Source organism: Chrysemys picta, chromosome 5 (assembly GCF_011386835.1).
Source record: "Chrysemys picta bellii isolate R12L10 chromosome 5, ASM1138683v2, whole genome shotgun sequence".
In the NCBI taxonomy this organism is placed as follows: Eukaryota; Metazoa; Chordata; order Testudines; family Emydidae; genus Chrysemys; species Chrysemys picta.
Genome location: NC_088795.1, coordinates 37,314,344 through 37,328,362, shown reverse-complemented (window position 1 = coordinate 37,328,362; position 14,019 = coordinate 37,314,344). Strand labels below are relative to the sequence as shown.

The 14,019-nt window shown below is 40.1% G+C and overlaps 1 protein-coding gene across 28 annotated transcripts in view; it reads left to right on the top strand.

Moving 5' to 3' along the window:
* CAMK2D (calcium/calmodulin dependent protein kinase II delta) overlaps positions 1-14,019 on the top strand; it is a 274,191-nt gene that overhangs the window by 98,435 nt on the left and 161,737 nt on the right. For all 28 annotated transcript variants that reach the window (XM_065596261.1, XM_005290327.5, XM_042842353.2 and 25 more), the window contains exon 3: positions 3,019-3,078. In XM_065596261.1, the coding sequence (XP_065452333.1) occupies positions 3,019-3,078 (60 nt within the window). The remainder of the gene's footprint in view (positions 1-3,018; positions 3,079-14,019) is intronic.

Here is a 14,019-nt window from a genome sequence, read left to right as displayed (position 1 = left end):
GTGCATTAGCTTTTTTACCTGCAAAAAAGGAAGATGATCAGAAAGTCACTGACATTCATTTGTTCCGCTACAGCAATGAATAGAGGACAACCTTCATCCCGTCAGAGGACCTCTAAGTGCTGTATCCCACTTTATTAGTCAGTGCATCACCACCACACAGGGCGAGAGCTCACCCTGCCTGAGCAAAAGCAGCCTCGGTAGCCTCACTTCATGAGTGGCCTTACTTGACATTGGCAGAGCAGCAATGTGGAGCTCTATTCATATGTTCACGAGGCGCTACACCCGAGTTCAAGCCTCCAGAGATGATGCATTCTTTAGGGTGGCGATCCTATATGCATCTATCTTGCCTGCTCCTTCACACCCTCCTCCTTACCTGAGCGCTGCTTGTCAGTCATCAATGTAGGGACAAGCACTCAAAGAAGAAAGGGAAGTTACTCAACCTATTGTTACTGGAGTCTTCGAGATGTGTGGTCCCTATCTGTATTCCATTAGCTGCCCTTCTTTCCCCTCTGTTTCAGATCTTTAAATGATTTGTGGTAGAGAAGGAACTAGAGAGGTGGTCAGTCTGCACCATCTCTTACCTTCTCTTGAAAGAGGAGAGCAAGAGTGCAGGTGCAGACCGATGGACACTGCTTGGAAAATTCTTCTGGACCCTGGTGCATGGTGCACATGCGTATCCCACAGTGAAATACAGATAGGGACCACACATCTCAAGAACTTGTTCCAATAAGGTAAGTAACTTCAGGCAAGCATCATTAGCCTGTTACAGGACCTCAGATTTAAAAACACAGAGGACAGAAACCACTGGAAGCAAAGAATAATTAACTAAGTGCCTGCAGAAGGGTCCTGGTTCAAATGCTGGGCAGCATCATGCTGTAAAAAGGAGCATGTGCAACAGGGTCTGGTGCTATGGCTGTGGTGGAGACGGCCTGGAAGACTGTCAGGATTTTCCAAAAGCTACAAGAAGAGTCAACCAAAGCTATGGCCACAGAGAGGGTTGATGGATATCTGCCAGCTACCATTGTTTTGTCTGCCCATAAAGACACTTCTCTGTATTGACAGGTAAAGAGAGATATGTGGCCAGCACTGTTTCATGTAGCTATTTAACACGTAAGCTGTCTCCCCTTAAGTGTTTACTTCAACTGTCTTTTTAGCACATAAGGTGCTTTATTCAGTTACAGCCATACCTCTCTCCCCACAGGCGCTGTCTTCATTAAAATGCACACATGCCTGAATCCATGTGATTACTAAAGCTAGGCCATTCAGCTGGTGCTAGTGGTGTTGAAGAACAGGACATGGAGGAGAAGGATAATATGAAGAAACACTTCGAGCACGAATAACAAATATGCTGCATCTTGTTCAGCCCCATGCAGAAAACCTGTCAGCGATTCCTTTATGTACACACAGCAGACACTGTATTTTTTGGTCACCATTTCAGTTCATGTAGTAAGTGGGGGCCAAAGAGAAAAAGAGAGAGAGAGAGAGAGCGCCTCAGTGGTCAGGAGTTGATTCCACTTGGCAGACAGACAATACCAAAGACAACTTAGAACTAGGGTCAACAGCTGTTTCTGTCTTACTTTTTTCTGGCTCATTTGATTGTACTGCAGTTGATTTCCCCTTTTTCTGCATATGAGATCAGCAAAGGGGAAGCTGGGAGTGATTCCATTTTCCAGTTTACTGTTTGTTTATCCATTATCCTCATTATATTTTCCTTTATATGCCTTTGCATAGTCCCTTGAACATCTGCACACTAGCTTATGAGGCCAAGCCACAGTGAGACTGCTGCTAAAGTGGACTCTGCTCTGGAAGAAAGATGAGGCTATAACACTTTGTAAACATGGTGATGATGACATTAAAAGAGCTATAGTTTAATTTATGGGCCTTAGTTTATATTTCAATATTGTTGTCCTTCAGCACCAGCTTTCCTGGGTGTAAGATGCTGTTGATGTGACATCCAGTATTTGTGAGACAGATGTTGATGCTGTTCTGTTTCTGATCCTGTTGCTGTTGTCAGAGATCTATAATTTAATTTGTTGACCTCAGGTTGTGTTCAAAGATGTGGTCAAAGACGTGGTCATCTTGTTACTCCACAGCTATAAAACAACTGTGCTTTACATCATTCTACTACAAAAACACAAACAAGGAGAGGGGGTCGGATTATAACGAGGAACTGTCAACATCAATTAAAAGGAACAAATGAAAGGAATTACCTTCCATTTGTCTCTTTGGAAGTTTTGCCCTACAAGACCCTGAAAACAAGATTACAAGGTCCATTAGAAGAATATATTTCTCCAGCCATCTGATATCTATAACTCTTTATGAACAAGTTCTTGTTTGTTTGTTAGGCTGTGTTGGGATACAGGGACCACATTAGAGCAATCCACAACAAAGAAACACCTTTCAGAATAAATGGCAAAAGAGCATACGTTATCCTTAGGCTAACAGGTAATCAGCTTAACTGAGAAGTAGTGTAATATAGGCATTCTGGGGGTATGCTGCTGTTGATCATTTAGCTACACACTCCTCCTATAGCATCACTGTGTTGGTATAATGCCCTTGCATGTTGAAAAGTGTTGTCTTTACAATGGAATATTAGCACTTCATTGGTGGTGTACTTAGTACCTTAGGTATCACTGAAACAATAGTCTAGGATTAGAATTTTTCTAAAGATTCAGGGCTGTCTTCATTCTGATTAATTCTATAATCATAGTTTATTATCTGATAATTATAGGTCATGGTGTGAATATGTCCCATCTCCCACTGAGAAGGTAGGTTGATTTTTCTAAAACTACTATAGGTTGAGCAGCTAGACAAAGCAAAGGGTGGATGTAGTATCTTGATTCAGTGTGGCATACAATTTAAATGTACAATCGTGATTCTAAATAAGAGAAGGAGGATACATTTTAACGACATGTCACATACTGTACCATATGTTTTTCAACTCACAGTACCATATAGAATGATGTCTCTTTTTGTGATTAAACAAAAAAATTACGATTGTGTTTCTTTTTCTTGCAGATCACCAGAAATTGGAAAGGGAAGCTAGAATCTGTCGCCTTTTGAAACACCCTAATATTGGTAAGAAAATTTAATCCCTTTATATGGTGTGTGTCAGTACAGAAATTAAGAGAAAATACAGAATAGCTTCATAGAGATAGAAAGTTGGGGAAAGTTAAAGGAAACACCTGGCAAGAGAAGGTTCCTTTGTACAGTGGAGTTCCTTCCAAACTCATAATGCTCCCCTGAGATGTGATGTCCTATGGGGCGGTCACCTCCAGCCATCCATACTGACTTCATCTCCTTGAGCTCATGTTTGGTGTTTTCGTGATTTGTGTCCCTTTGTTGAAGATGTATATAGAAGAGTAAAACCCTTCCTCCCCTCACCGTTGTGTCCCTGCATTCAAGCATTCACAATAGAGGCTGACAAAGATTTTGATTTGGGTTGCTTGTTGTCTCGAAAGTGTAAACCAATTGGAACTGATGATAACTTTGTCGGCCATGAAGAATCACACTCTGAGGATACTGAGACCCTAGTTTATCTGCTAGCAGTCTCAGTGCACATCTATGAATATATACTTCACCTGAGCCAACTTTAGGCTACCTGAGTAGCCCTGCAGTAAAAGTATGATTTTGTCTCATACTCAGTAATGTCTCCTCCCCATTAATGGCAATGACAAAGTGTAAAAAACAAAACAAAACAAAACACGCGAACAAAAAAACTCAAAAACCACAGCTCAAAATGGAGATTGGAATCACTCAGAAATCTCTATCAAAATTTCAAACACTTTGTGTTTTCCCCGGAGAGCTCAAAACACTGTCACAACCAAAAAACAGGAAGTTCAAAGACACAGAGACAGGAGGAGCCTTGCAACTCCCTTGAACATTTTCAACCTTTTTAAAATATTTGGTTAGACAGTTTGTTGCTTCTTTACTGTTCCCAAACCAGTTTGCCCATCCCTTCCTATAGTAAAGCAATGTTGAGACCAAGGAAGATGATTAAGAAGAAAATCTAAACAGTAATTGCTATGAATTGGTAAGAGCTAAAATCCACAAAGGACTGTTGAAATACATGACTGCATGTGATTAAATTCCTTTGGTCCATTGAATAGTTTGAACCAATATTATTATTATTATTGTGTGCTGTCCAGCTGTTCTATTAGGGTTATTATAGCAAGCAAACACAGCTTGAAAACACAGAAGGGTTGTAGTTGTTGAGGAGACACTGTTGATGTTCAATAAGATGGCACAGAGGAAATTCCTTGCTGTGCAACCTACTCTGAAATAGGTAATTCAGTCAATGACTCACACAATAGAGTACACTTTTTCTTCTAATTGGCTGTTCAGTTTCAGAAGGAATATCAGGATTCAGAATCTTATGAGAGAGGCTGTTTGTTTTCATGCTGTAGAATCTCCATGAACACTATCAAGTCACTGAAATGTATCTACTCCCCTTTCCCTATAATAGAATATCCTGCTGAGCATGGAAAGTGTGTGACTGCCAGAGAACTAGTTTTATATCCATCCTAAAAGCTCTCAAGTATTAAAGTACCTTGTTTGTACAGCTGAGTGAAGAAGTTTGCTTTTAGGTCTGGTCTCTATCTTGGTGTAAGAACAGAGAGGTAGTTTCAAGAGTAGAAAAAATCCTGTACATTTACAAAGACTCTGATTTTCAAAAGTGGGAGCCTAAAATTAGGCTTCTAAATCCACATTTAGGCACCTAAACTAGAGGTTTGCACACTTCATTGTTAAAGCAGGCCAAACTGTAAACCCAGCTCTACCCCATGTCCCCTCCCCATAGGTATTTTGAGTACCTGTTTGGCGAGAGGCCTGACTAATGGGAGAGAGAGCCCGTCTGGGGGGACTGGCCAAAAATGGGAAGGGGTGAGGGATCATGTGAGGGTCAAGCAGACTGGAGTGGGGTGAGGATTTTCTGGTTTTCCACTTTTCACCAAAATCAATAGGATTCTGCCCAATGAAGCCTAGAATATTCCATGAAATTTTGGAATTGATCAGATAAAGAGTTCAAAAGTTATTGTACTACATGCAGACAGAAAGGCCATCAAGTTGGAAACAAGGCCTTGCTTCCCTTGACAGATACACAACCTCATTCTCATATGTGCTTAGCCTGTACGGTTTATTATCTTTCATATTTGTGAGCAAAGCCTTACTGATTTATTTTCTGACCAGATATATGTAAAAAAAAAAAAAAAACGCCCTTCTTAATTGCCTTTCATATTTTTTCTTTATAATCAGATCAAAACAACAGTGTGTTGATAAAGCAGCCTTTAAAATTCCAGCCTAACCCTAACCCTAGAAATACATTGATCATTTTTTTAAATAGAAACAAATGATATTTCTCTTAAAAGGGGACTGATGCAGGAAACCAAAATGTAGACCACTGGCAACATACGAGAGAGCCTTTATTTTTTGCTTATGTCTTTCCACAAAAAATAATTACTGGTGTCGAACCTTTGTAGGAGCACTTAATTATCCTACATTACACTTCCAAGCAGATGTTCACCAGGAAGCTATCTGGACAAGCCTATTAATTAATTTAAATTCTGTGGCAATAGAGAAGTGTCTAGAACACAGTTTCTCAAACTTCACTGCACCACGACCCCCTTCTGACAACTACAATTACTAGAAGACCCCAGAAAGGGGGACCAAAGCCTGAGCATCCCCACCATGGGGGGGGTGCCGAAGCTTGAGGGCTTCAACCGTGGGTGGTGGGGCTTGGACTTTGGCTTCAGCCCCAGGCCCAAGTAAGTTTAACGTCAGCCCTGGTGACCCCATTAAAATGGGGTTGCGACCCACTTTGGGGTCCCGACCCACAGTTTGAGAACCGCTGATCTAGAATTAAACTTCTTCCTCATCAACTTAAATATGTAGTTTAGATTTCCTGAAAATGTGCGTCTCCCCTGCCTCTACATGAGGCTGTGTTCATATAAGGATCTTCTCTGGCTACGAACAGGAGCTACATCTGAGCACTCCACTGCTGCTGACATCCCGATCTATTCATTGCACAGCTAGCAGTATCTGTTCTTCTTAAAGTGCTGGTCCCTATGTGTATTCCACTGTAGGTAGGCATGCGCTCAATGCATCTGGAGCTGGAGAATTTTGGAAGCAGTGCCCGTTGGTCCACACGTGCCCTCAGTCTCCTTGTGCATCTGACTGAGGAGATAGAGTGGGTTGGACCAACTACCTCTCCAGTTCCTTCTCGAGTCTGGGTCGGAACCTCCAGTGTCCAAAGCTTCATCTTTATTCCTTTATCTGTAAATAGTTTTAGAAATATTATGTTCTGATGCAGTACAGAGCATCTTTTCAGGGAAGGATTCCACTAGAAAATACTATTTTGCCAAGTGAAGACATTTTTCTGTATGGGCAATCAAAGACTTATAGCCCCATCAGTTCTCTTATTTTGGACTATACTCTTTCCCGAAAGATAGCAGGCTTGTCCATGAGCTCCTTATATGTCCACTTGGCTGCAATCAGCGCATACCATTCACCTTAAGAGGGTTACTCAATCTTCACACACTCACTAACAGATTTTGGAAAGGCCTAATCGGAACCTTTCTGCCAATAAAAAAGCAAGCTCCTCAATGGGACTTAAATTTTATTATTTCGGTACTCACTATGCCTCCCTTTGTACCATTAGCTTCTTGCTCCATGTCTCTCCTATCCATGAAAATTGCATTCCTGATAACCATCATCTCAGCCAAGAGCTTGGAGTGCTGACGGAGGATCTTCCTTAGACTATATTCCATAGGGACAAAGTTTCATTATATGTGCACCCTCAATTCACCTCTACTGTAGTTTCAGAGTTTCCCAGGCTATTTGTCGCCATAATGGAAAGAATTCAGGGTCAGGCTATATCCTCTCAAAGAATCTCAATATAGATTTTGAGCTGTATTTTGCTCTGCTATCAGATGTTTAATCTTCCTCCCCCTCATGGGGTAAGGGCTCATTCCATGAGGGTGCAAGCTACGTGTATGGCATCGCTTCAAGAAGTGCCTCTACTTGATATTGGCAAAGCAGCTGTGAAGATCTATCTACACGTTTGCAAGGCATTATGCTTTAGTTCAGGACCATATCACTGATGCATCCTTTGGAATGGCTTTCCCTCGTTCGGCTCTGCCACCTGCATCCTTGTACCCTATTCCTACATGAGTACTGCTTGTCAGTCACCCACAGTGGAATATACATAGGGACCAGCACTCAAAGAAGAGGAAGTTACTTACCTTATAGTAACCTGGGGTTCTTCAAGATATAGTCTGTATGTGTATTCTACTACCTGCCCTCCTTCCCCTCTGCTTTGGATCATCTTTTGGTTTACAGCAGAGTAGGAAATGGAGAGGCACTGTTTCCACCCCAACCTTTATCTCCTCGGTCAGGGGCACAAGGTGAGCCAAGTCACATGTGCGGACCAGTGGACACTGCTTTCAGAATTCTCAGGCTCCAGGCTCATAGAGCACATGCATATCCACAGTGGAATACAGATAGGAATCACACATCTCGAAGAACCTCCAGTTACTGTACTTTAAGGTAAGTAACTTCCTATTCTTTGGGGGCTCTGAGCCCCTTCTCCCCCACCAGTCCACCAAAGATACTCTTTGGTGCTTCAGTGTCCTCTACTCCCCTCTATAGCTGCTCTTTTAGGGCTCCAGGTTCCTTCTATCCTCTTGTCCCCTACCCCACCACATCATTTTAAGGGCTCCAGGCCTCCTTTACAGTGTCTTGCAGAAGAAAATCTAGGCAAACACACAGATAAAGGGTTAATGCTCTTTTATTAGCAGAGCTCCAGCAGTGTGCTTTATACATGAATAGGTTGTACGCTAGACTAATTTATAGCAGTGCTGGGTTTCTCACCACAATATGATGGCCTGAGTCAACACATCCTGGTGAATGTAAAGTGACTTTAATGAGTAGCTCAGATCAAGGCCTCAAAAGGTTGAGGGTTCTACTAACTAGCTGAACTCATGGAGATCCCACGCCTCCCCAAACAGTTACTTCTCCCCCTGTAGTGTCCTCACTCTTACTGCAGATGTATTCTTTGAGGAAGGCCCAGAAGCCAAGAACCAGTCGAGTTTCTGCCCTGCAGCCAGATCTTTCTGTGATTGCCCTTTTGTGTAGTAACTTAATGAGGACCCCACCTTGCCTCAGAACTTTCTAAAAAAAATAGTCTGGCTGGCAGGCAGGCAGAAAATCTTCCTTTGTGTTCCAGGACATTGGGTCATCAGGACTGTTTGTAAAAACCTAGGACTGTCCTAAACAAATCAGGACTACGCCCTTGTTCAGAAACCTGGCTAGTTTATGAAACTGCCATATACTGTTTAATCAGCTAACCGCAAGCCAAACCAAGTTGAACAGGACATTGTTTAAAACATTTGCATAACAACAGATCTCTCGTCATTGACCTTTTACTTTGAAATTTCTGCTGTAGATTCAGTTTACACCACAAGATAGTACTTCTAGCCAGACCACATTCTTCTGAAAGTGTTCTGTGTACATGGAGCCAGGGACAAACAGCGTGTGTTGGTGTTCTGCAAAGCAAAAGATTTCCAATTAATATGGCATGAAATTCTTTGGTCTTAAGTAGTAGAAATAAATCCCGACTATGAAAAATATTAATTGGGTGAGAGATATGCTCTTGACATTCAAAATTCTCATGCACATGTGAACCATGAAACTTTTAGTTTAAGGTATAAATTGCCAAGATTTTAAATTTTCAGTGAAGAAAGTCTCAGGCTGGCAGTCTCGCTTTTTTGAAAAAGAAGCAAGTTATAGACGATGATAAATGTAAATGATCTTCAGATTGTTTGGGAGTACTGGTTAGTTTTAGCTGGGATTAAAGCTATGTAATTTTTTTTTCATATCACTGGCAGTTCTGAAAAACTGAAAAAAAATATTGGCGAACCAAAAAGTAAAAAAAAACAAAAATGTGTTTTGGGTCAAATAAAAGATTTAATTTGACCCAAAACAAAACCCTTTGTTTGGATTTTGATTTTTTTAAAATATTTTTTAATAAACTTGAAGGAAATTTTGAAATTGTCATTTTGAATTAAAAAATTAAAATGTCACTTTGAAAATGTATAAATAAAACAACTCAATATTTTTCAGATTTTTTTTTTCAACTAAGACAACTTGGCAAATTTTACACAAATTTGAGAAATGTTTTGGTCAACTTGAGCCTGTATTTTTATCCAAAATTAGTTTTGGTGGAAACATTTCTCTCAGTGCTAACTGGGATTAATTTAGTAGGGATGATTTTTTTTTTTTTTTTTTTTTTACCATATCGATGAAATAAAAAAGTCTATTTTCCAAATCTTTTATTAGGATTCACCTCCAGGTAGAAGAACAGAACGTTATCCACTGAGCCCCACTGGTTATTGGGATGATTTGTAATATTTATTTACAAATACATCCAAATACAACTTAGATGGGGCTACTATAAGGTGGGTGCATAGCTGGCTGGGTAACCGTACTCAGAGAGTAGTTATTAATGGTTCCCAATCCTGCTGGAAAGGTATAACAAGTGGGGTTCCACAGGGGTCTGTTTTGGGACCGGCTCTGTTCAATATCTTCATCAACGACTTAGATATTGGCATAGAAAGTACGCTTATTAAGTTTGCAGATGATACCAAACTGGGAGGGATTGCAACTGCTTTGGAGGACAGGGTCATAATTCAAAATGATCTGGACAAATTGGAGAAATGGTCTGAGGTAAACAGGATGAAGTTTAATAAAGACAAATGCAAAGTGCTCCACTTAGGAAGGAACAATCAGTTTCATGCATACAGAATGGGAAGAGACTGTCTAGGAAGGAGTACGGCAGAAAGGGATCTAGGGGTTATAGTGGACCACAAGCTAAATATGAGTCGTCAGTGTGATGCTGTTGCAAAAAAAGCAAACATGATTCTGGGATGCATTAACAGGTGTGTTGTGAGCAAGACATGAGAAGTCATTCTTCCTCTCTACTCTGCACTGGTTAGGCCTCAACTGGAGTATTGTGTCCAGTTCTGGGCGCCGTATTTCAAGAAAGATGTGGAGAAATTGGAAAGAGTCCAGAGTATAGCAACAAGAATGATTAAAGGTCTAGAGAACATGACCTATGAAGGAAGGCTGAAAGAATTGGGTTTGTTTAGTTTGGAAAAGAGAAGACTGAGAGGGGACATGATAGCAGTTTTCAGGTATCTAAAACAGTGTCATAAGGAGGAGGGAGAAAACTTGTTCATCTTAGCCTCTAAGGATACAACAAGAAGCAATGGGCTTAAACTACAGCAAGGGAGGTTTAGGTTGGACATTAGGAAAAAGTTCCTAACGGTCAGGGTGGTTAAATACTGGAATAAATTGCCTAGGGAGGTTGTGGAATCTCCATCTCTGGAGATATTTAAGAGTAGGTTAGATAAATGTCTATCAGGGATGGTCTAGACAGTATTTGGTCCTGCCATGAGGGCAGGGGACTGGACTCAATGACCTTTCAAGGTCTCTTCCAGTCCTCGAATCTATGAATCTTTGGTGGGAGTTTCAGGAAAATGGAAGATCAGCAAATAAACAATTATGTTTACTTATCTATCTTCTCATTCTTAAGTTGGTCCCTTAGGTCATGGTAACAGATGCTCCAGATCATAGTAATAGACACACTGGCTTCCATCTGACACATCTCACAATAACTAACATTCTTCTGTAACAAAGTGGTGAGACCCAGCATCTATTGAAGTCCAGGATGTGGTCGGCAGATGGGCGCAAGCCCACCCGCATCTGAAGGCCCCTTCCCCTACTGGACCTGAGATTCAAATAAAGACAGAGGACAACTAATGAGTAACAGGGTCAGGAGTGAGGGTCATAGATATTGAATCAGGGATCCAGAACGGGACACTGAGCAGAGAACCCAGGATAGCACCCACTGCTCCTCAAAGGTGTCTAGGAACCAAGCAGACGCTGCCCAGAGGAACTCTGCCCAGATGCGTGAAACAAGGAACGAACGGAAGTAGGCCCCACATTTGTATGAGAAAACAGGAGCCATTTGTATGAGAAGACAGGAGCAAAGGGCCATGTCCTGTCACATATTCATACAATAAAATGGAGGTATGATTTTTCCTCTGTACAAGAAATGTGTCCCCAACTCTGAAAAGTAGAGCACCCCTACAAATTACATTAGAAAAAAACAATAATACTATAGTATACAGTGCTTTTTATTGTTTGTTACAGCTAGCTAATGTGATTGTAAACTTCCAAGAGACTCTATAATGTAGATTAAAACAGCTGTTTGGGGAAAGCTATTTTTTTATTTTTATATACAGTTTACATTAAAAGCATACCCATTATTGAGCAAAAAGCCCACAAAGGACTTGTGCTGTTTAATGTAACTGTTACATTTTTAGTTGTTGCATATACCGATGCTTCCAATTCTGGAGGAGAATAGGACCTGTAGCGGAAATTCTGAAAGGAGAATAATCTGCTTTTAATAATGAAGACTACCTCTTACCGTTCTATTTTCTGGTCTTTAACCTTTCAGTAAGTGCTGAATTCCCAACCCTTGCTTAGCAATCATAGAGAGTTCAAATCCTGCTGTGCCTCTGATTGCTAATCTGCATCTCCTGAGACATTTGCTGGTAAAACACTATGCTGGCACTCAACTCCTTGTTTCTTTTGGTGGTGACTTAGAATCCTGTGGTTCCCTTAATTATTCAGAATTATCTTCATCCTTGTCTCCTCTTTTTAATTTTAATAAGTCTTAGCTTACACATCACAGTAACTAGTTACAGCACAGAACCTGTTAAATGCTGCATGAGGGAAGAAGAAAAATTCATTTATTTTCACCTCATTATGTCCCTTCAATTGAGAATAAAACAATGTTGTGTTGACATTTTTTTTAGAAGATAGACCTTTAATTTTAAATTCAGAATGTCTGTGGCTACAGTTTGTATGAAGCTGTGCATAGCACTACATTCAAATACACATTGGTAATATACAATCAATGTTACAGATTTTGTAAGCTCTACAGCAACTAATAGAAAATATTTGACAGAGATTGACTTTAAAAAAAGGAGCCTAATTCTGATTTTACACTAGCATAAATTAGGAGTAGTTTGACTGAAGTCATCAAGTCTATGTGTAAAACTGATATGAGATATAAATCAGGGTGTGTGTGTGTGTATGCACACATACACATAATTAGTAGCAAGGTAAAATTTTTTACTTGAAATCTCACATTTCCTTATTTTCTAATTCATTGCAAATAAAACAAGTACAGACGTTAGGAATCAAATCCATTATTCCCCTTCTTCCCTCCATAAAACAAAATCAAACAAGTTATCATCTAGATATATATTGTATATGCTGGTTTCAGGAATATGTGAGAGCATTTCATCTTTTACATGGCAGCTCTAAACCGTGGGCTTTGGGCATCCATGCGATCTAGTTTCACTTCCAGTTGCCTCCTCTTAGTACCAACAGCAATTAGATGGGATGGTCATTTTAGTAATTCTAGATCACCTTCTTTCTAATCAATTAACAAAGTGCTGCATCTTCCGTTATAAATAAGATGGATCATTTTCTTCTGGTGATTTTTTAAAATAATGTAACATGTTAAATTTCCTAGTTAATGTAAAAGACGGTTAAATAGGTGGTCAGAATAGTGCAACTGGTGTTTTAATCTCAGTTACAGCATGCTGTTGAATAGTAAAGTGCAACAAAGGTAAATAAATCAAATGACATAAGCAGCTGCAGTAGTAGCTATCTGTGAACTTAAACACACTGTAGTGTGGCTGAGGAGAAGATAAAAAGGTGCATAAGTTGGATCTGCTAGTATGTGAATGGGGCATCATATTCTTCTCATTACCTATGCCTTTACTACAGTCTTTTTCATACACTGATTGTTATGTGTTTGAGTTCTTTTACCCGTAAGAGTTGCTAGTTAAGGGGTAGAGAACAGAAGGAGGATTTAGAAAGAGGAGGATTTGACTTCAGATTCTTGAGCCAGGAAATTACTTTGGCCAAATGTATTAAACAGTAGCTGTGCCCTTTCCCTTCTGTAATAGCAGCCTTATAAAGAAGGCAGTAGGAGAAATGGGAGAAGGATCAGGCCCTATCTGAAATGAAAAGATAGTCCATAATAAGAATGTTTTACACTTCTTTTATTTAGTGTCTAGATATTACTGCTTTGAGCAGGGGGTTGGACTAGATGACCTCCTGAGGTCTCTTCCAACCCTGATCGTCTATGATTCTATGAAATAAGGAAAATAATACATTAATTAGATAAATATTTTGAACTGTTTTGTGCTTATCAATTTGTCTGTTATTTTTAACACTGTTCCAACCAAGTATGGTATGCAGTTGTGTAGCGATAATGTTGTGCTCTGCCTCTCTCTAATTACTCCTGGGGGTAATGTGTAGTGTGCACAATACAGTAATATCTAGGCACTAAATAAAAGAAATGTAAAACATTCTTATTGTGGACTCTCTTCATTTCAGATAGGGCCTGATCCTTCTCCCATTTACTTAAATAGGAGCAGGATTGGGCCTTTGGATTGCACTCCAAAGGGTTATTCCAGGAAAAAAGTATCTAGGAGGAGACAATGCCACAAGCCATTTATATCCTCTTTTATAGAATGAGGTTTGTCCAAAAAGGGGCATCCTGCCTGTAAATCCAAAAAACCCACTACGTTATTGTCTTCTTAAATAATATAGAGATTTATGGAGGCCCTTGAAGCCCTCTAGAAAAAAGAAAATAGCCTAGCCTGAGCTCACAACACTTGTGCCCTTAGCTGTCAGCCGCAACATCCCTAGAGATCACAGTAGTATTCTTAGCGTGGTATAGAAGGTAAGGTGCCCTAAGGTTTGCTACCAACTGTACCTTTTTTCCCCGGTGCAGCACAATGCATGCTGTGGTCATATGTATCTGGTGATAAAATATAAACCCCCATAAACCAAACTTTGGAGGGTTTACACACCTACTTGTAGCTACTTTTAATTTCAGAAACTGTTTTCATAACATTTTTCTCATTTCTACCTTCTGCA